We start from the raw sequence: 22,680 nt of genomic DNA, 5'->3' as shown, positions 1-22,680 counted from the left end.
GAGTGCGTGTTTTCTGTTGGAATCACAAAATAGTTACCAACAAGCTCGTGATGGCTAACGTAATAATGTTGCTTTTATATTCCGACTTCGTGTAGAACAACTGTCCTGTGGTGACAGGCGGACCCATGTGGTGAAAGTAAAATCTACTTTACAACAAAGACATGCCATTAGCACGTTAGGTCAAAATTGAGAAGCCCTTCCAATATGAAATGAAAAACATATCCTATTAATGTGAAACACATAGAGTGTAAACCATGCATTCCTTACCCCATACGGGTCACTGTCTTAGGGATTTAATTTGATTGCTTATTCTCAAGGGTCATTTCATCCCGTTATTACTTTAAAAGACATTCCAAGAGATCGTCGTTTTCTATCTCACAAACACATCATCCTTGGACGGTTGGAACCCCTGGCGTATCACACAGCGACTGAGACCTTCCCAATGACTTCTTCATATAGACCAGATCCAAGTATACTACGGTCCGTTTTCATTGGCCACATCATGAAATTCATCTTCAACGGTGTCGATTTCCTTCATGTATCGAAGCAGTTGCTCAACCTGCCCGAATACTCACTGTGGAAACGCCGCCTGGAAATAACTGCAACGGAAGGTGTCCAAAATCCGTTCATTGAATATCCCGTCTCCTTGGCCTCACAAAGTTCGTATGTGGCGGTCGATCTACCAGACGGCCGAAGTGGATTTTCTCTTCAGTTTTGGGTCAAAACTGATAAAGTAAGCCAATTTTTCTGACTGAACCAAGACTAACGCATTAATATTTCGACTGTTCGTTGTACATGAACGATTGAGGGCATAAGTATTTGCTATCGTATGGATTTCATGGCGCCCTGTTAGATGAAAAGGATAATTTATGGGTTCGGAATTTTTTGGAGTTATTTCCTCCGCAGAGTTGGGCAGGCGTACGGTGATGTGTGGGTTTGCCGTAAATCTCATGGTCTGAATATTTTCGAAAACGCTTATTCTGGCCAGAATAATTAGAGTTAGGAGTTTAGCATTTAGATCAATCATTCTTTGCTGGAAAAAAGTTTAGGATGCAATGCAACCCGTGAACCGTTAGATTGTATTTCATAAATTGTAGCTTTACAAATTTATTTCAACTGTAGTGCTGCAACGAACACCTCACCGACTGTATTTTTTGTTCCGTTGTACAAAAGAAAATTTAGCCAAAAGTTTTCGACCTGTAAGACCCCATGGTTTACATCCTTTTCCAAGGTCGGACTCCATAATTCACCCCTAATTTTATACAATTATTTCACTGTTTAAAAAGAATGAAATTCGGCCATCAGAAAAACACTGATTTATTGGCAATGCGAATTTTGTGTTGCTGCAGTTTCTGTGTCCTTCTCTGGACCATAAGCGTTTTTTGTCCGCCTTATCTGAAGTACCCACTTTATTAGTTTCAGGTTATCCACTCACAGAAATACAGTGATCGTAAAAATTTAATGATGCGATTTTGGACTACCAAGACTGGCATTCTGTCCAACGATATTACCGCTCCTGACCACCTAGCATAGAATCTGGATCGAACTCGTAGTTGTATGCGTAGGGCGTTTGAAACCTCACCCCACATGGCCTAGGACGATGGACGAATTTGTATATACAGTGGGGCGTCAAAGTGAATTATACCTTTCATGAATTTCGACCACCTACCGTATTCAAGGCGTGAGCAATGCGTTGATGTTTACCGGCACAAAAATTGGAAGATTTCTTCGATAAAGTTTTGAAAGCTGAACAATCCTTTCGTCTTACCACTTTAGTTAGGTCAGATTAAAATGCTCCACAACATATTTATGACGTACTGAAACAATGGCAGAGCTCTCCAATATATATATATATATATATACATTAGGTAGAAGTATTGTACAGTGTTGTGACCATAGGTTCGCTGTTTCCGCGGTAATGCAACTTTTTGTGAATGGAACTAGGAGGGTAAACCAGTCCAACTGATCACCTATTGACTAGTCAGTAGGAGTGACCCGAATTCACTCATGTAGTGCTTACACAACGGTTAGCCCCGACATTTAACTTGGAACCAAAGGTCAAGGTCTGTGTGTGTCAACACCGGAACGGGATTGAGCGATATGATCGCTCTGTAAACGTTCACCCTCAAATGTACTCTAAGGACAACGTAAAGATCCATATTTAACAGCCGTTTGTCACTCCAGTGTCATCACATCATCCTTCGTTTTTGAGCTAAACTCAAAAGAGCCACCGAATTTTTTTGGCGGTACGCTCTTTATATCTGCACATTTTGGCTGAGATGCCGAATTTCTCTGAAACCAAAATTATTAGCAAGCTAAGCGATCAAAATTTCGGCATATGGATACACTTTAGTTTTATTCCGAGGCCTTCCTCGTCATTTTTATTTTTTCGATATCAGATCGATTAATTATGCTAATCCTTCCAACATGTAACACAAATTTTGAACGACAAACCGAAAGCGCTATTCGCGATGTCAAACTGGACTGGCGATTAGGAGCTACAAAAGCGTAATGAGAAAAACATACAAAGTCTTGTGGTTTGCGTCCGTATAAACCCATGATGCCTTATTGTATGGGTCTGCAAACAAAACATTTACATTATTTTACTGTTTTTCTCTTGCGTCTATTCTTCTATCTCTTATCAGGAACACGGACAACTACTTGTTTACACTGTTCAAGGGATTACCTTTTTTGCATTGGAAATTGTAAACGGCCATTTGGAAGCTGTCGTGCGACCAGACGGGCGTACTAAACTGGCATTATACAAACCTATAACTGATGCCAAATGGCACAAGTTACAAGTGAGTGAATTGGGTCATCCGTTTTAGCCTTCTGAGGCCTAATAGCTGTGAACAGTTGCACTACTTTTACGCTAATCCACAGGTTAAACAATATCATTCAGTCTTTTCTCACCTCTTTCTGAATTCCTGTCACATTGTCCAGGCTGCCAACATGCATATGATTCTTTTTAACTTTTTAAGCTGGTAAGCGATTGCTGATCTCCAAACAAGAACACCGATATGGCATTCTTGAGCATGGTGTCAGATCTATTGACCAAACAATCGATTCTTTCAACTGATACGTTCCACTTATGCTATATATATTTATATTATCAATGTAAGTTGATACTTTCACGCTACTGGCATACTACTGCGGGAACGGACACTGGTACCATACAGAAAATGGATGGCCAAATTTCACTTTTCTCATTCTTCATCTTTTCATTTTCTGAAACTTTAATCGAACTAGATATGGTGCCAAAAATTTAGAAACGAACAAAAAGTTAACCTCGAAGCAATTTTTTGAAGCTAGGCGTTTGTTCGCCGGTGAGAATCCAGATTTTAAAAAGGAGATTGTGGTCTAGCTGTAAATAACATTTTTGGAAGTAGAAGGCGTGTTGTACAAACCTTGTGTTGACTGTGGTGGTGAAAAGCATGACGCATTTACAAATTTCCTATATCTTTGTTTTGTCTACTCATTTGGTTCCAATCGTTTTTCAACTGATTAACAGGTAGAAAGTTTTTAGATTAGAGGTTTGAAATGTATCACGAATTTTGGTCATTTGATAAGCAGTGTCAGCCATGAATGGTGAAACATTTTTTTGTTATCGGCGAATGTCAACTGCATGGAGGCCCCCAAAACAAACACGTCAAACAGTCTGTTCAACCAGATGCTAATTCATCCTGCATAGGCTAGATGCCTCCACTGATAGCACAGAAGCAATGCTGTAGAGTTTCAGGAATTCTTTACATGAAGTAATTAAAGGCAAAATTCCAGTTGCATCGGTCAAAATGTTATCTTTTTCACCACAACTTGCTCACAGATTTCCAGTAATCCTTCACTACCAGAAGCCTTGGTTATCGGAGGCGATGAAGGGCGACATATTGTGAATATTTCTATCCCGATATCTATCAACAACCAAACGATATTCATTGGTGGATATCCAGTGACGTAAGTTCACGCTTTTGCATGATATGAATGGCAACCACCGTCTGCTGTTCACTTGATAACTATCTTGCATCTTATCTCATCTACCTTATATCTCAAAGGGATAAAATCTCGACTGAATGTTTACACCTGACAATACATCATTTGAGGAGCCAGTCAATAGGTGACCACTGATGTGGTTTCCGATCTTTTAGGATGGCAGGCGATAAGTAAGGGCTGCTCGCAATTCTGCTTAGCCACTCGCGGCCTGGCGGTTCTGAACACAAACCTAGGTTTCGTAAGATAAGCACTACTGACGTCTCTCAATATAAAGCGTCTGCCACAAATAGATAGCTAGAGGCATTCGGAGATTCATTCCTGTTAAATATGTGAGTTGATAGCCGGAAATTTCCCCATAAGCACTCAATTTTGGGGTGAACAGATTGGATGTCAGATGCTTTCTTTGTTTCATGATATTTGGCAACATGATCAGTAGATCGATAAAAACCGAATGATTGACTGGGCCGTCAAGAAAGCCTTACTGTCTCTGGTCTTACCGCAACTTTCGCAACGTGATTCACCCGAACGGCTACATAATTTCGGCCCATTTCTCACAGAAGAGAATCGCGTCACAGCAGATTGTGATATAGTAAACGTTTTACTATCTAGGAAGGTAAACGTGTCCCGTCTTAGTGCCAGGATTTTCCACCGAATATCAGTCGTGCTCTGTAACCTGCAGATATTCTTACATACCCAATAAATAATCGAAAAAAGCTAACCTTCCAAGCTAATCCATGGGGTGGTGGAAACGGGTACCCAATCAGCTATAGGGTTCTCTGAGTTTCACTATTTTACACCACATACACTGATTATCCTAAAAGAATGATATGTGTATTCCTTTGAGACGTATATAATTTTACAATTTAGGTAGCTGACAGCTTTGCTGTTTTGAATAACGCTTGCTCCAATAACCAAGCCTAGGAACATTTTTGACATGCCTAGATCAGCTTGCCTAAAATAATTCATCATAGTCCGCATGCAAATCAATGCCCAATTTAAGAGGCCAAGTAAACGAATGTTCAGGGCGTTTCAGGTTGCATCACCGCGTTAAATGTTTGAGATTAAATATCACTTTTTATATTAAACTGTCTAGCTGCAAATCTCTCTTAGAATCTCTTTGGCTAGAGTTGCAAGGGGGACTCTCGAAACCAAGATATAAAAAATGAGGTAACAAAGCCGTTGTTTCGAAATTTTAGTGAATCTTTCAATCTGCTAGAAGCTGAACTGTATAAAAAGGCAAAATGCTGTGACCAACTGTAATCTAGCCACAAAAATGCGATGGTGAATGAAAAATGTGCACACTTTCCATGGATACATATCTATTTAGCTGCCAACTGTTTGAGACAACTTGAAAAAGGTTCTTACGTCATTCACAAAACCGCGCGTGTGGTCTTTTGTTTGTATCTTGGCAGTTTGGCACTATCTCATATCCTGTATTGTAAATGGCTCTCACGGCACCTAATTATCAAAATTGAAACGAAAAAACCAGTCACATGAATTAACTGCTGCAGTTACAAAGGGTGAATTTTAAACTTATTTTCAAACTTGTTGCCCAATAATAAGTTAACCAAAATAGTGAGCCAAATGTCACCTCTTCTCTCTCGCTCTCGCCTTTCTGTCGTTTACTTGTGCTCAACTTCGCTAACTTCAAACAGCTAAATTGGCGAATACTTTCAGTGATTTCTTAACGTCCAAATGTGACAAAAAAGAAACTTTTGTATAGTTACTTAAAAGTTTGTAAGCTTGAAATGGCCATTTTTGAAGCAAGTATCGTTCTCCTTTTAAGCCCAAAGTGCTCATGTGATCTTCGTCTTGCACTTTCGTCCAACTAATGCTTCTCAGTTGTGTTTCGTGACGTGAAACGGCTAAACATTACGTCAATGCGGTGATTTGTTGAAAAATGTCTCAGTGAGGAGCAAACACCTAATTATTTGCCGGATGACCAATTTGGTTATGGACAACGTCATAACCAGAAGCGCTTAATTATCATTTTGCCAGAAAATCCTAGCGTGATGAACGCGGCACTAAAGATCAGTGTGCGGGAGCGCCATGTTTCTGAATGCTGTCGATATACAGATATAACGAAAATTCAATCGATGGAATATCCGACATGGGTTGCAGGAGAACTCTGTGACAGGCCTAAGCGAGGGCGAAATTTTACGGTAAACAGTACCGGTGTCTTCTGAGATCCAGATTTTGTATTCACATGCTTGTGCGAAGTATCAGAGGCAACTGAATGACTTCTCCCACATCAACCAAAGGATCTGAGATGAGTGCAAGGCGTTCTTTTGATGCAGGATGTCCAGTAAATATATATAAAAGCAGAAGGGTTAGAGAATCATTCACTTGATAACTTGAAAATCATGTTGAACTGTTTTCGCCTGCAGTTGTGGACTTCGAGCAAAGAGGACATGTATTGTAAATGAATCATTTGTACAAAACTCTGGAACTCCTCCCTTCTGTTTTAAATGAAGACTCTCATATGTCTACATCAGCACGCTGTCAAACTCGTGCTGAGCTGTGCAGTGTATTTCAACGACAGATGCCTTTGGGCCCCAAAAGAAAAATGAATATTCGGCCGGCCAGACCCAGCAAGGAATAACGAATTTATATCAATAGATCATAGGACGAAAGGCCTGTCTAATAGTCTGCTTGACAACAAGTAAAATCCCTTCAAAAATTGGCCGGAGATGTACTGTATGATGGTATGGTTATTTTAGTTAGGCAAACAAATGTTTGTTGCAGATCCTAATGCCATGGAAATAGAAATACTGGTCAGTGTATCAATATTTTAGAAGTTTTCATTTCAGGAGTAAATTGGTTGCCGGAAAATTCAAATAGCCACTTTAATTCCGTGTTTCCAGCAAATGGTCAGATACTTGTCCGAACGCAAGACGAATCAATTGTAGGTGACGTATTTCCTGAACAGTCCGCTAAAGTTCTAATTTGGGCTTGTTAAGCCACGGTGTGTGCACATTTTGCCAATAAATGGCAGATTATATCACAACACGTCATCTGATCGATTCAATCGAGGTTTTCTTACACGTAAAAACATGAGTTGATCCTACATCTAGCATGGTAGTACTACTGATCGGTACTACAGCATAGCATGTTAACTGTCAACCATGACATGCATATGGAGAAAACCAAACAATTCGGGTCATTGAATTCATTGCCAGTGCAGCGTTGTCAGACATGATCGATATTGTGCAGAGTGAAGCTATTGGTGGCTTACAAATACTTCGCTGACCAAATTTGAACGCAAAAATGACCTCGACCTTGAGCTACCGGATGCGCATGGTTCAAAGTAGACGCTTGATTTTTGAGTGTGCGAATCCTCGGCTTCTATGTTGCAAAAATTCACACCCTTTTTCTGTTTTTCCTGTTGAGGAACACCCAGTGTCATTTTATGCAGGACTTTGTCAGATGCCACCCCCGTATTCTTGCATTCATCATCGGATTTGACTGTCTAAATTTGTCACTTGAGTAACAAATGACACCTTTTATGCGAGGTACTGACTTTAGTCAAAAGCTAGCCAAGAAAGTAAACTGCAAATCCTGTTGATTACTGTTGATTTTCTAGTCCGCAAAGTGGGGTTTGGGCAATGCTTTATCTGATTTTTCTGTGATATTTAGCGATTTCGTTCGCTGATTTGGCCCATAAAGAGCTTAAGTATCAAAATTCTTCCTTGTTCAGCGATCAGACATTCCCACTGTTAAAAGAGAATTCATAAAAGGGAAACTTACTTAATTAAGCAAACCCAAGCACACCTTCAAACTCGTAACAGAATATAAACACCGTAACGCAGTGGTAAAACCCAAAACTTTTAGGACGACGGATCAGAAGTGTGCGTATTAATCAGCTATAAAAACAAAATCTGCGGCATTGCGACTGCATTCCCTTTGGGGTTCCCCTTCAAAGAAAGCAGTGAAAGCACAAGTGTTCAACGAAAAAAACAAAGCTCTAAGCGTGTCCATTGTAACTCACTTTCACTTTATTGTCAGTGTTTTTAGGAAGCAGCAGATACACACAATTGGGATGTTTCTCCATTCTGGTGATTCAGCGGTTCCTAGTTCCAGCCTCAAATGTGGGCAATAGGTGCCCACTTATACTTACTTCAACACTGGAGAAGGGTTGATCAACTCAGGGTAAACCTACTTTAAATTAAACAGATTTAGTATAACTGACCTTATGGTGAATGGCAAGCAAAATGTCAACGTTAAGGAAATAATAGTTATTGAATTATGCCTGATATAAATGCTACAAGTGCCTTTTTTGCATGTAGGAGACTTGTTCATGAAAAAACTGTAGGCAATTGCCGACTACCTCCGAAAACTAGCTGGATGTTAGGAGTAGGAGTGTGGGTTCAACGTAAGCCGCTATCGAGTTTGCCACTCAATGGGCAGAAATGCAGTACTCACCAAGCTACTACTCACCAAGCACCCATAATGGGGCGTGTAGTACGCCACGCGGTAATAAACGGGTTTGTCTGAATGGAAAATTCGCGTCTACTGAATTGAACTCGCAACAACGAGTGAACCATGAAGCATGGGGCCTATATACCAGCGACACGGCCGTGAATATCGGAATCGTGCTAGTATAATTTTGTTCTATAACTAACTGTCATTTTTGGCGTCTAATGTATGCTGCGGGCGAAGTCAGGGTAGACTTTCTCTGTGCAAAATCGGTAGGAATAATCAGGTGGTCGACTCGACTATGTGAAATACACACCTACTGATTCGTCGTCCAACAATGAAGTACTAGATGGGTTGACCAGTCAAGGTCTAGAGAGTCGTCAAAAACCCTTACTAAGGTAATCAAAACACATTAATAGCATTATGGGAATGGAACTCAGAAAAATACGTTTGTTGTAGACAGGCTTAATTTTATAATCTATCTTCACGTTTATGACGTGTGTTACAAGCGCGTACGTGATATAAAGTGGTATAAAAGTTTGGCAAACCGCTCGATTCATTCAAGTAAAAATCAAAAATATTTTGCGCTCTAGTAGCTCTAACCCATCACACTGAATTACGTATCTCGTCTCTGTTCCATTGGTCTCAGCGGCGTTCAGGACGAAATAGACGGCAGCGGACTGCTTACATCCAAAGCAGCATTTTCCGGTTGCGTCGCATCTATTGCTCTGGCCTACTCTTCTGATGACATGCAAAGACGACAGTCGTCAAGCGGCTTGGTTCAAACTGCTGGATACATAGCGGAGGATGCACACAGCGCCAACTTTTTATCAGATGACTTGTCAAAATTGACCCGGTGGAATAACGTTAGTCCAGGTTGTAACGTATTTTCAAATGAGGTTCGCCATCGTTACGACGGCCATTGTACCCCTCGAATATGCCATTTCGATGGAAGGTGTGTACAACAGCTTGGCGCGACACGATGTGACTGCTCAATGACGAGCTTGGCTGGAAAGTACTGCACAGACGGTAAGTCATTTGGACTGTTGATTTGCGCCATAATCAAGAAGCTTTACAAGTTTAAGGCATCTTGATTGAAACTAGTGGGAATCTTGAATGGGTGTCTGTGCGTCGATGGGTGTAATTGAATATGATTTAATGGGATTGGTATCTGACGTCTTTAATAAAAACAGACGTTTGAAACAGTAAAATCTACCTGCTGTTTGCAGCAATTTGGATGTATGACCGGGTGAACATGGTGTAAACCCCAAATAATAACCAGAGAGTGAGCAGGGGTGGGCTGCTTCGAAGACATCCGCGCAACTGGTGTCCCACATTTGTCAAATAAAGTAAGGATAATTGAAGGCCTGAGAATCACAGTGCATTTACAGGCTCGTTCAGTGACGCGCACCACTAAAACATTTCTTGAGGACGCACTTTAGACAAGTTAATACTAGACCTTGCCCAGGTTGGTCTGCGCAGGGATAGTCACAGAGAATCGCCTCCAGAATCCCTGCAGGGCCAATACCCCCGAATGTCCAGAAAGCTGGAGCGGATCGCTTGCAGATTTGCACCTATGATACAAGCACATAAACCAATGATACAATGCATATAAATTGGACAGCATTAAAAACAAACGGGCAACCTCTTAACGTATTCCCTCAGTAGGAAACCGTTCAGATATTTTTGTGCACATGTGAATCCCCAGTCGGCAGCGATCACTGTCCACTATCCACTCAGGTAAACAAATCCTTGTAAACAGTTAACCCGAAACCCCCAAACTGTGGGTCGTAATGTAGAGCAGACTACGGGAAAAGCTTTGGAATCACGGAAAACTCAACGACACACCTCTGATCGTCCGTACTGAGGTTCATCGGTTAAGTGAGGATTTAATAAAGACAATCGATCAAACGACCAAGCAACTTTGGATCCAAGCACATTTTGTATACTACTTTAAGCGGGGCAAAGAAGCATGAAAATTGTCATATCCATCTGGAATTTAGAAAATCTTCAGTATGGACCAGAGGTCATAATGCTGATCAAGTTATTTGTCCTTGTTCTTAGAGTCTTATGCCCACTAGCGGAACGAAAGTTAGTGGTGGCCGGTGGTCTTGCTGAATACCTTGTTTTACTAACGTCGGTGAGGTTGGCCTGCCTTACCAGAAATTTTCCGAAAGTGATATAAATATTTTTTAACTGCATTGATGGCATCGTCTAAGCGTTTTCTTGAGCGAGTTTTGGTGGTTTATGATGACACTTATGATAAAATTGTTCCCTATTTGAGCGGTAGATTAGCTTATATTCTTCCCGATGCACTAAAGGAGTGTGGTATTGGGACGGGGAGCATGTATCTTCACAAATTTGACAAAGTTTTTGCGATATTGGGGTTGCTTATTAAATATCTAACCAGAATCATTACTTGTCAGCAATCGTCAAGAATGGAGCGGAAGATAGAAAAGTATAGCAAAGTCACTTGAACAATCTGATTACAACTTGCGGTTTCTAAAGAAACTTCAAAAAAGAATGGCAAAGTGTTTCCTTACATGCAACATCTGAACGTCTTTTCAGTGCTGCGCCTTGAATGACAATTCATTCTGAAATGTTATGATGGTGATCCTAGTGGAACAATTTTAACTTTCCAATTGTCGGAAGTGCAGCAAAAATTCTAAATTCCCGGTTTTTTGCGTTTAGTTAAACTTTTAAATTTTGCATTAATTAACCAAAGTTTCGTCACTAATCGTGGAGCATCATAACCCACTCGACCGCATATGGATGCTGACGAAACTCCTGTAAGCAAAAGTGCCAACCTCAGCGGACAGATTGACTGGCGTTTCGTCTACAAAAAACTAGTACACATGAGCTACCTATATCTTGGTATATTCTCAGAATATCCTGTTGTTTGTTTCCTCTCAGTTGGCATACCACTCACAATGGCACCCTATTTTAGGTTGGAATGAGTGAGTATATCGTCAAAATAACTATGGTCTCCCAATTATGACTCTTGAAAGCCTCAGAACTACTACTAATTCCGCATTTCAAAGCTGTGATTCGTCCGTGTCTTGCACTGCCCCAAAGCGGCGCTGATCATCAGTGCTGATTAAACTTGCTCTGATGAACTGGACACTAACTAAATGGTTGCACACAGTTATCATTCCTTACGGACTTAGTTTGGCTTAAACAGTATTCTGTTCATATATAAGAGAACAAACGTGTGGATCGTTCACCAAGGCGTGACTTACTTAACAGATACTATCTGAGTTCACCAGACAGAAAAGTTGCGCTTTCCAAGGGCACAAACATAGGCTTGTCCGACTAACGATAAGTCTATTCATTAGTATACCCTACTCTTCAACTAGGAAACCGGATAGTTTGTCTAGAGATGCGAGTAATACTGCTATCCATTGTGTAAAATTTGCATACTAAATTGAATTTGCATGTCCATAATAAGCATTTATCTTTGACAGAAAAGTCACCTCCGCTAAGCAGTAACCCTCATCGCCTCACAATTAACTAAAGCAAATTTTGCTGCATGTGACCTTTTCAAGTTTGTTAAACGTGTACATTAACAATATTCGTAGTTGGAGCTGCCATTCACTTGTCCGCGAGTCCACTTGGCGTCCTGAAATTTGAGCTCAGCCCACCACAGAACACCACAAGGGATCATTTGGCATTCGGCATACAGGCAACAAAACGAGGGTCCAGATCGCTTGTTACAATAAAAGGACACGGCACCTCAACGGATTTTCTTCGGGTATCAGTAATCCCACTGAAGGTAAGTGGAACCCGATCAACCGGTTTGTGCGTGCGGTGATGCTGTTCCATCCAAGATGAGAGGTTTAAATCCACAATCATTCCCTCGTCAGTCACTTGAACCTAATAGCTCATTCACAGATAATAAAACAATCCATACTCTTATGAGGAACTTACGAAACCTAAAGTGACCAGGTGTATTACGGTACGAATTTCGCTGTTAGATGTTACGAGGTTTCTTGTGTCAGGCTTGAACAGAACCACCGGTAGTTAATGTTGGAAACATCTGAATAACCCAGGACACACTGAAAGGGCAGACGAGGCAATCTGTTTTTGCGTAAATGCCATACCAGGACCGAAGATAACATGGTCACCACTCAGCAACAGGTGACTAAAGCCCACTTCAAAGGTTGGTATAAATTGTTACAGGTTCATGAGCATTTCTGCGGCAATCAGGACGTTTACTTACTCTACTGGACAGGGCATTTTGACTGTTGTCGCCTTTAGGAAGCTTGAAAATAGTTGGGATGCACACCACACGCTATACATATCTTCAAACAAGGCTTCGTGGTTTTATAAGCCTCAGATTTGGTTCTTCTTCAGCACGTAAAGTTGCACACTGGAAACAGCTGCAACAGATGTTTACCTTTTATTTCTCGTTTAATTTTCTCTCAGTCTCGTCATGTACTTCTGGTACGTTATAACATGGGAGGTGGTCAGCAGACGTTGCTTGAACACAACGTGGATATCGCCGATGGACGTTATCACGTTGTACAGCTCATCCGTGATGGAGCCAACTGCATGCTGCGCATTGACCTGGAACACGAACGGGTGAATATACCAAAGGGTATGTATTGTCGCGCGTTCATAGGAGTAACCAGCAAAGTTGTTACCATATTTAATACGAGAGCAACTTCGAAGGCAAACTGCGTACTAACAATAGATTCTTCCGTAATATCACCATCCGTCACGAATACCATATTGTGTACAGAAATGAAGTAGTGTTACAACTGCCTCAGTACATTGACCGTATAAGTGTTCAACTCACCAGGCTGAATCGGGTGACCTTTGTGAGGACAATGTAAAATCGCCAAGTTAAAAATCTCCTAACAAATGTCTGCGGAATCCCAGCTGCTTATAAGGAAATCCACATAATTTGCTTATCCAAAATCAATATATAATGTTCGTAATGTTTCTGAGTCCACTTTGGATGCAAAACACATTAATGCCTCAGTACATCTGACCGAATTTCATCTACTTCTGGCTCAATTTTTGTGTTCCCTGGAACATAAATGAAATCAGTAACATTTTTATTACGTCTCCGTTTCACGAAATGCAAACTCAGCCGTTATGAAAGCATCGTAATAGCTGCTTGCAGCTGCCAGGGGTCGCACTAAAAGTCGAAATACAACATGGGGCTGGTAACAAATAGATAACTTGGCGTTTTCGATGTGTCTGAGTTAGATCAATGTAACAATATCACTGGTAGCATTTAAGATGATTTGGCTGCTATGAAGATTGTTTTGAAGCTGACCACATCGTCTGTGAGAATTCAGTTTTCACTACCGCGAGTTTTCAAATCCGCTAAGCGTTTGGAAAGTTGAGTACGACGCGACAGGCATGCATTAAATCTTCTTCAGTGGACGAGCACATCCCCCCAAATGAATTTAGCAAAGAAAACGCTTCTGCTTATAACAACAGCGACATCACTACACACAACACTTTGCGAGTTGCGACTGCAACTGTTACTTGCTGCTATAACTGCTACTATCCCTGAACTCATACCCTGTATGATGCAGAGAAACTGAAGTTTGTCACGCACGCTCATCACAGATAGGGAAATTCAGTCGCCTTATTCAAGGAGAAGACTACATTTGTGTTATTTATTTAAAAAAACAGCTTCAGAAGGAAAAACTGTATATGTATGTTAGTCCAGACAAGGAAGCGGCTCACCAAACAGCGTCCAGACAGAATGAATCGCACAGCGGTACAAAAGTCTGACTATTGCTGGGCATTAACCATTAAAGGAAAGAAGTCAAAATCAGGGTGCTTACGTGATTTAGTTGGAGATATTGATTATCCACTTCGAACTAGCATATATATATATATATATATATATTCGCTCTCAACGCCCTAACACTCTTTTGCCTCATTTGTAGAGTAAGCAAGACTTAATAAGTAGTGTCCGCCAAAATTGTCTACATAACTAAAATCCTTGAGAAGACTCGCGTGAATTCTATATTAGGAACACGACAGTAGCCAAAAAGATTCTGTAAGCTAGAGCTGATGGCGTGCCGTTCTCGGAATCTGCGGTTCTTGGCTATGGAGTTGCAACGATGGCCACGCCAGTCAGCACGTCTGCAAAGTTTCTTCAAATCAGCAAAACTTAAGAGTTCTCCTTGCAGCCTGACCTATCAACAGCTACTCAGTGCCAAACTAGACTAATTTGTCCACAGGTCTACTATGTCGTTTTCCTGCATAACCCATACATTGAGCCGCACCTGGTGAATGGCTATTCAGACATTGATATCCATCGGATTGCAGTTATTTGTATACAAACGAGAATCTTTGGTCCAAATGCGAAACCTGTCTTGGTGAATCACGATGGATATCAAGAACTGAGAAAAAAGCTTCCCAACAGGACTGTGCCCATTACTGCTTACATCGGGTAGTTTCATCGACGTCCTTCCATAGTATGGAATGATTGGACTTCATGCTTACTCCAGCATAAAATCATAAGGAGCCCACTGGAATGTAACTTGAAGTGAAACGCCCCCAGCATTATGCATAATTGCATACTTAACTGAAGTAGTATACGCGTTGATATACTAACATTATCTCCAGCTTTATTATACATGTATGGTATTAACTTATTTCTCTCTTTCCCATCCTAGGGACACAAGGAATGCACTTCAACGATATAAAGTACATTCATGTGGGAACCCCGGTGACCACATGGCAAAAAGATGCGTCTACATCAAGAAACCAGTCGGGTTCAGAATATGATCAAGTTTTCGAGGGATATATTACAGGTAACCCATGTAGTCAGGCGATTCTTCCAATTTTTTATCCATTATGTAACAGCCAGACTCCACACTTGCCTAAACCCATGCACAATCATTTATGATTGTAAACCACAGTGTCGGATGATGACATTTCTAAGGCGCGGAACAGCTTAAACAAAGCAGTCACTTAGGAGAAACACGCGCCCTTGAGTTAATTCAAGGAGGAGATTCATAACCGAACTTGTATATAGATGTGTTCAAGGTGTCCACCAAGCCCATACAAAGAGTTTTGGAACAGAAGTGAGGAACGTTATGAGACGGTGAAAAGTGGGTTACACTCCGTCCAGGGAATAGAAGCTATTGTTAGGAAAACCTTAATGCCTGGCCGCTTGCTGAGCACAGATACCTCATTGATACGAAAGAGGAATATTTTTGGGACCAGACTAGTCTTTTAAATCCTGTGTCTATTTACTCGGTTGTTTACCTTGCATTTTTTTAGGTTTGAACTATAACGGAATCGACTTGCTACAAGTTGTCAATGGGCTAATAATACCTGGAATCTTCCTCAGTGCTGGTCATGATATCGAGATGAAATCAGGTTTTCAACCAAACATGGAACACCTTCGAGCAGCTCAGAAAAGGTATTGAATTTTTGAAATCTTTCTCCTAAATGCAGTAACATCATTTATCTAGTTCAATTCACAACCTTTAGAAGTGCTACAAAATGCCTTATTATCACACTTCCCACGTTAAGTTGCATAGTATGTGAATTGTGCTTCGTTTACGCAAAGTCACGCAACTCGGCTTCATGACAATGTGAGCGGAATGCGATCACGGCAAAATTACGATGTGTGGCATTCATCAACACACTTTCAGGTCATGAGGTACCTAGTAGTTTTGTTTTCTTGTTCGCCAGTGCTACCGACAAACAGTTTTTGAGCAAAAAGTGGAGAAATAACGGTGTTGACTCCGGTGCTCTCCTAAAGTGTTAGCATTCAAACGAGAATTCACACTACCATCGGAGGTGGTGCTGTGAGAAACGTTTTAATCAGTAACTAAGATCGATTTGTCGGATCAAGAACTATCACATTTTACCTGCAGATGTCAATCACCAATGTCAACCGGCCTGCCCCCGTCATCCAAGCTTCCAGCAGAAGAATAGGCTAACCCAGATTCAGAGGGGCAAACCTGACGTTTTATTCCCAAATTCCGTTAGACTTCAAAAAAGAAAAGCTGTTGTTTATGAACAGCTTCATTCTCTTGGCCTGCGGATGAACACATTAAAAAGCAATTTCGTGTTTCCTGGAGAGGTAGAAGAAGAACGCCTGATAACCAGTTTGTGTGACCTTTTAGAAACCCTTGCCATCTAGTTGAGTAAACCAAGCGTTGTTGAGCACACTTAATCGGTTCCCTTGATTAACTCTTGTTCAATGGCTATACTGCTGAACTGTAGACTACAATTCTAAAGGGACCAATAAATCGACCGCCGACAATGCAGTTGGGGGCAGAGGGTCAAACAAAATGCATCCTTAAAGTGTAAATGTAAATTTCCCTTCACATCATGTCTATGGTCTACACCGAGGATGGTATGCGTTTTGAGTATCACATTGTGTAAAAATGACAATCCTTTCCTTGATACAAAAACGAACGCTAAGCAAAGGTTCTATTTAATAATTTGATTGCATGAAACGCTTCATTGGAGCAGTAAAATGTATGGTACAGAATCGTGAACAGTTTAACATACGGATCGCTTCCAGTAGAAAACAATAAGTTTATTTGCTGCTGCTCAATTTCCATGCCTCAAACAACATTGCATGCACTACTTTATTGCCTCAAGGAAGAGGTTCACCGTCTTTCAGTTTCGGGGTACCTAAAATCGTCAGGCTGTGCAAGAGCGATTGCGCCGTATTTAAAACTAGCCTCCGGAATCTGTTGCCACCATTTTTTAGTTTGGCAACTTAATGTTAATTGAGCACTTAGGTTCATAAACACGGGTAATTGTTATTACCGGAAAATTCACAGTGTTCTCTTTGGTTAATATGTTACTGAAATTAGATAACAACCTCCGGAGCGCACAATCCCTCGAAGGTCCTTCCAGAAGATAATCAATAAATTATCCTTCAGTTTTGGATGTGTGAAATAAAAGGAACAACTCTTGGTTATTTTTGATTATTTTGTAGTCTGTCGGATCAAATTATACAATAATTCAGGCAAACTTCACGCACTTTGCCACTGGAATCTAGAGGCAACTTGTATGAGGCAAAATGTCAGTTTGTTATCGAATATGCGGAAATCCGTCGCGTTCCAGTTACGGTAGATGCGATTACGTACGAGACTTGAAAGACTTCTTCGTTCCTGATAAGTTCACCAGTCTTCACATATGTAAGGATTATGTGCCAGTTTCTGGCATCCCACCATTCCTTCAAAATCACTCAAGTGGTTATCACTAACGCCTGACTACATTAACAGCGGTGTAAATGAGATGGTAACATTGTTCGCAAGCAAGCGAGTGATCACATTTCGCTTGATCGAACAGTTATGCACTGTAACACGACGACTGTCTTGGCTTGCACGAAAAGCAACTTCAAGTTACTAATTGCCGAAAGCATATGGCCACGAGGAATACCACGAAGCATGCACTTCTACTTCCTACTAAATTGTCAGCTTGGTCTTGCGTGATTAACAAGTTGAAATACTTAATCTGCAAGCAAGCGTAAGCAACAAGTTTATACCAGTAAAAGTACGTGTTGTTCTACTGTCAGTAATGTTGCACAAAACACTTCGGCAAATTTGCACTGATCATTCTACACGTACAGAAAGCTGCTGCCGAATCCTCGGCTCAGCTTGTGCCAGTAATCTAAAACTGCCTATGAACGACAAATGTGTGAATTCTCCTACCCAACATTTGGAAGCAAACGCATAAATTAAACTACTTTCTGCTCGTCATGTTTTAGATCCGACAGCACGGTCCCCCTAACTGCGAATGACATGCAGGTTCATTCGGTGAGTTTTCGCCTGTTGCTAAACATCGGACCCACGCAGTTTTAAGGTGATCATTTACCAACAGATAAGTTTGTGAGTGCGCCCGGTTGTGTTTTGAACGAAGCCTAGACAAAATATTCACGCGGTTTTAGGCTATACTGTATGTGTTTCTAGCAAGAATCTGGTAATACGGCAATGAAACTCAGGACGGTCGAAAACAAATGACAATTTTGAAGAGCATTCACAAGTTCCAACGTTCATGTTTGCCACACCTAATTTTTCTAGCTGTTTTGTTTTTTAAGGCCTTCGCTCTCTGCCGAAAAGCCGTTGAATGGCTTCTGTCTCTCAGGTTTTCTCAGATCGAAGAACTTAGTACTTGCCAGATCATAACAGTAAAAGGAAATGAGATATTGACTGATCACTAATTTCCTGGACCGTTACTAACCGCAGAAATTATAGAAGCTCTTACAATCAATTCTCTTGCGGTTACAGTTGGCTCGTAGTTTCTAAAGGACGTTTCATCCATGTCTCATTTTGTGGTTGAGTATGTTAGGCACTATTTCCCACCTTTTGACGGAGAAAAATTGATATAATCCGCTGCACGATTCTCTGAAAATGTTGTTAGCTCATACTCAACGTATCCCATACACGATAATTCAAACTAAATACTGTGTTTACCGAATGGTTGACATTCGGTTGCGCTATCCAAACTGATGATGTTACATAAAGTCCACATAACAGCCCACTCAGCAGAAAGCATCGGATAATCCCTTGAAGAGTTACCGTTCTGAGTATGCTTAAAATGACTGTTCAATGCACTCCATGTTATTTCAAGTTATCAAACCACTCTTTTTCAAAACAGACCCGAAATTCTAGCATACCACACTTTGAGATCTTTAACTGAAAAACTTTCATTCTCTATCCCAAAATCGGGGCTGAGTCCTAAAACTCTTTGCTGAACACTGTAAATCAATAAACTGTGGTCGCACGCACACGCTACAAATGTTGAATGTTGATCTATCTTGATGGAATGTTCTGCCATATTTCCGAAAAGAAGACAGAACTAGGCCCCTTAATGCCTTTTACGGAATAATGAGCTGTAGATCAGCAGAGTTTCCAAACCATGAGGTGACAAATGGTTCCGTCTATTACCACTTGGGTTATATATTTTTCTACCATGGGCTTGGTTGCTCCCTGGTCCCATTGTACGCCCTATCAGGTTTGCCGGCTTCAACAACATTTCAATCACACCCTTCTGATCAGCTTCTAACTTTTGAATGATCAAAAGCAAGACACGATGGTCTACGTGAAATGCTTGTCTTAACGACAAAAAACACACTACGCATACATGTTCTGTTATTGATTCGTATTAGTTCGCGTGTGTTTGCATTCTGGGATGCGAACTGTTAGTCAACTTTTCTCTTGTTCTTGATCAATTAATAGTATGTTCTGTTGTTTTGCGATGATCTGAACACCGATTATCGACGATTTGGGGAAATAAATAGCAATAAATAAATAAATAAAGTGCATCATCAGCTATGAACGAACAAACAAACATTTGACGAGCATATTTCAATGATCACATTTTGATGAACCATATTCAAGCATTTCTACAGGATCCCGTCGCCAGCAAATTCCAGTCTGACTTCAAAACTCCGGCAACTTACGATGCGTCTAAAACCTGAGCATGCATGAAAAATTACCTTGTTCGCCGAACGAAATTCCCCAGTCACTCACACAAAAGCCTCGGGTCCAGTGTATTGAAAGCCGAATAATTCCACAGATGTAAACTGATCTATGGATTACACGTATGCAGAAGAACTAGTGTAAACCTGTCAGCAGTCACGTAAGAAAGGTCAAGTACTCATTTCATCTACGGGCACTTGTTAATTTCCCAGCAGATCGACAAGCCACAGGATGAGAACGAGCTGGACATGTGTACGCCCGTCCGTTTCTATGGTCGGACGGATATGTGAATTTGAACAGCAATTACAAAGCAACAATGGGAAAGGCTTGACTGAAGTGTTCGCTGCAGTATTGCGTGATAATAATACTATAAACCCTACGACAATGAGCTCATTACCAGTATGTTCTAGAAAAAATGAATGACGTTTAAGGGTAATGCGAATATCCAGTAATCATTACGATGGCTTAAGTCGAATGAAGTTTACGAATAATCGCACCACAAGCTGATTATTTATCAACAAGCATAAAGAGCCCCAACGTTAGCCTCGAAGGCGTCCTATTGCTGTAAATGGAACAGAAACAAGTATATTCCGTTTTTATTTCATTTGATCAAAAGGCGTGTGTACGAGTTACTGGAAAACACTTGACTTGATACCATTGGAGTGTATTTGTCAAATCATACTGCTTGACCTTTCAGAGACAAAATGTTCCGACAGATCACCGATCGGAGCCATTGATTGTACCGAGAATAAACTGTTTGCAACCAGAAGGCGGTTACGATGCGAAAACTTGTCTACCAAGTGATGAAGATGGACTGATCAGACCATTCATAGAGTTTAGCCGAACGGCTGTGTTGGAGGAAACAACCAAGTAGGTACAACATTGCATGTGTCCAACATGGATGGTGTTTATTCCTTAAGTTCACCCATTTTAAGGTCACAAACCTTTTGGCAATCTCTCGAGACAAAAAAATTTCCCGTTGGCGACTTAAAGTTAATTTAAGTATTCTTTTCATCATCGCTTACAAATTATGTTTTCCGCTTTTAAACCTAAAGGAAGCCGTCTGAAGCAAATCATTGGAATGCAGATCAAAGCAGAAACAAGCAACCACAGCCGAATGACTCCGGATCGCTCAATATGGCTTCAAATACGAACGCGGGTGAACCTGGCATCCTGGATTATCATCCTTACAATCAGCCCAACCGAAAAAAGCAACATAATCCTGATATCGGGTTGGATGGGGCTGTACTTTCCAGTAAATCCTTTCAGAGCCCGGAAGAAATCGATGTATTTGAAATATCTCATGATGGGCTGAAGCCGGAATATGCTTTCAAGAAACACTATGTGTTCAACATAGGTCTTATCGCCTCCGTATCTGCCGGTGGAATCTGCGTATTAATAGTTATCACTTGCGTTATATACCGATGTATGCGTCGCGACGAAGGTTCCTATAATGTTGATGAAAGCTTAGCGTACACCGGTGAATCTACAAGAACTCCAACGGTGGTCGGTCACCGCCTATCTAAAGATCCTCAAATATCTGACTCGGTGACAATGCGAAACTTAACAAAGTCCGAAGACGAAGGACAGTGTCTTCAACTGGCAGGAAAAACAGCACTCATCGTTACGTTCAGCGACACATGTAAGGCGAACATCCCAACCGCCAACTCTCCTTGTCCGCTTAATTCGCCCAAACGTGAAGCACCTACTTCGCCATCACTCGGTTCAATTGAAAGCGACAAGCGAAAATCCGATTTAATCAGGATAGAATCCCCAACCGAACGAAAGAGTTTGTCAGTAAGCAAAAGTAAATCTGGGAAGAAAATCAATGACTCACAGGAATGGTATGTCTGAAGAGAAAAAATGAGTCATATATCAGACCGTCGTATGTACCATTTATTGTTATGGCACTCCGAACCAAACTTTCCAAAACTTTCAGTTTTTGTTACCATATAGTATTGGAATGATTCCACGTTATATATTATGCTCACTTTGTCAGATTTGTATATAAGTATAAGTATGTCAATATGTGTACAAGATACGAATGCTCATACTGCGAAATATCCATTTTATTTGTTATGTTGTATGATGGAAAATGTATTGCACGCGTTGGATTAGCTGTGAGAACCGATAAATTTTGGCCATTAAATGCTGTGAATTGAACGCTGTTTTGCTGTCTGCAGACAGGAGTGTGGTCACCACTGGGAAGCAGCTGGAGGTAATGTAGGCTATTATGACAGCTGAGTGCTTTACTGCAGACATAAAACATCGTTGGAACGGTGCGTCTAGTACTATCCATTTTAAGTAGACAAACATGGGCTGTTAGGTGATATATATATATATACATATATATTATATAGATTATATATATGGCTGCATTCCTCTCCACTGTGGTGCCACGTGATCTTCGGTAACCAAGAATTGCTCTATGGCTACCATACAAACTAGTGGGACAGTTATTCTAATCACTACTGGAAGTAATTTTGACTAAATGTCTTGCGGGGTTCTAATTTGGACAGCCATACGTCATTGCCAAGCATAAGAACAATAACTTGAGATAGGTAGGCAACTTAGTATATTGATGTGTCCAAGATGAGCACAAGGACGTTGATGCTGATGGAGTTGCCCAGTGTCTGAATTGTTCTGATATGCAGCCATTGTGGAAGCGTTTTAAAGGGGGTTTAATTTTGAATGGTCTACTAAGAGCGGAGACTTTCCATAAGCTAAAAGTTCCTCGGTTTTTCTTTCCAGAAAATTCAGGTAACCAGATGTAACGCGATCACTGGAATGCCTGCAACTTAGACGCTCCGTAGCCTAAGAATCTATAAAGCACAATTAAACATAGTAAAAAAAA

General features: G+C 40.9%; 1 protein-coding gene across 1 annotated transcript in view; it reads left to right on the top strand.

Moving 5' to 3' along the window:
* T265_02878 (hypothetical protein) overlaps positions 1-21,973 on the top strand; it is a gene marked incomplete at both ends in the record, with an annotated part of 44,444 nt that extends 22,471 nt beyond the window's left edge. Inside the window, 11 exons of the mRNA XM_009167231.1 lie at positions 318-733; positions 2,646-2,801; positions 3,824-3,951; positions 9,053-9,432; positions 11,982-12,175; positions 12,829-13,000; positions 15,048-15,185; positions 15,658-15,799; positions 18,113-18,161; positions 20,524-20,696; positions 20,882-21,973. Of these exons, the coding sequence (XP_009165495.1) occupies positions 318-733; positions 2,646-2,801; positions 3,824-3,951; positions 9,053-9,432; positions 11,982-12,175; positions 12,829-13,000; positions 15,048-15,185; positions 15,658-15,799; positions 18,113-18,161; positions 20,524-20,696; positions 20,882-21,680 (2,747 nt within the window). The remainder of the gene's footprint in view (positions 1-317; positions 734-2,645; positions 2,802-3,823; positions 3,952-9,052; positions 9,433-11,981; positions 12,176-12,828; positions 13,001-15,047; positions 15,186-15,657; positions 15,800-18,112; positions 18,162-20,523; positions 20,697-20,881) is intronic.
* Positions 21,974-22,680: the final 707 nt, after the last annotated feature.

This window comes from Opisthorchis viverrini, assembly GCF_000715545.1.
Source record: "Opisthorchis viverrini unplaced genomic scaffold opera_v5_40, whole genome shotgun sequence".
NCBI classification, from domain to species: Eukaryota; Metazoa; Platyhelminthes; class Trematoda; order Opisthorchiida; family Opisthorchiidae; genus Opisthorchis; species Opisthorchis viverrini.
Note: the sequence above shows the minus strand (reverse complement) of the source record. Positions and strands in the feature narration are given on the sequence as shown.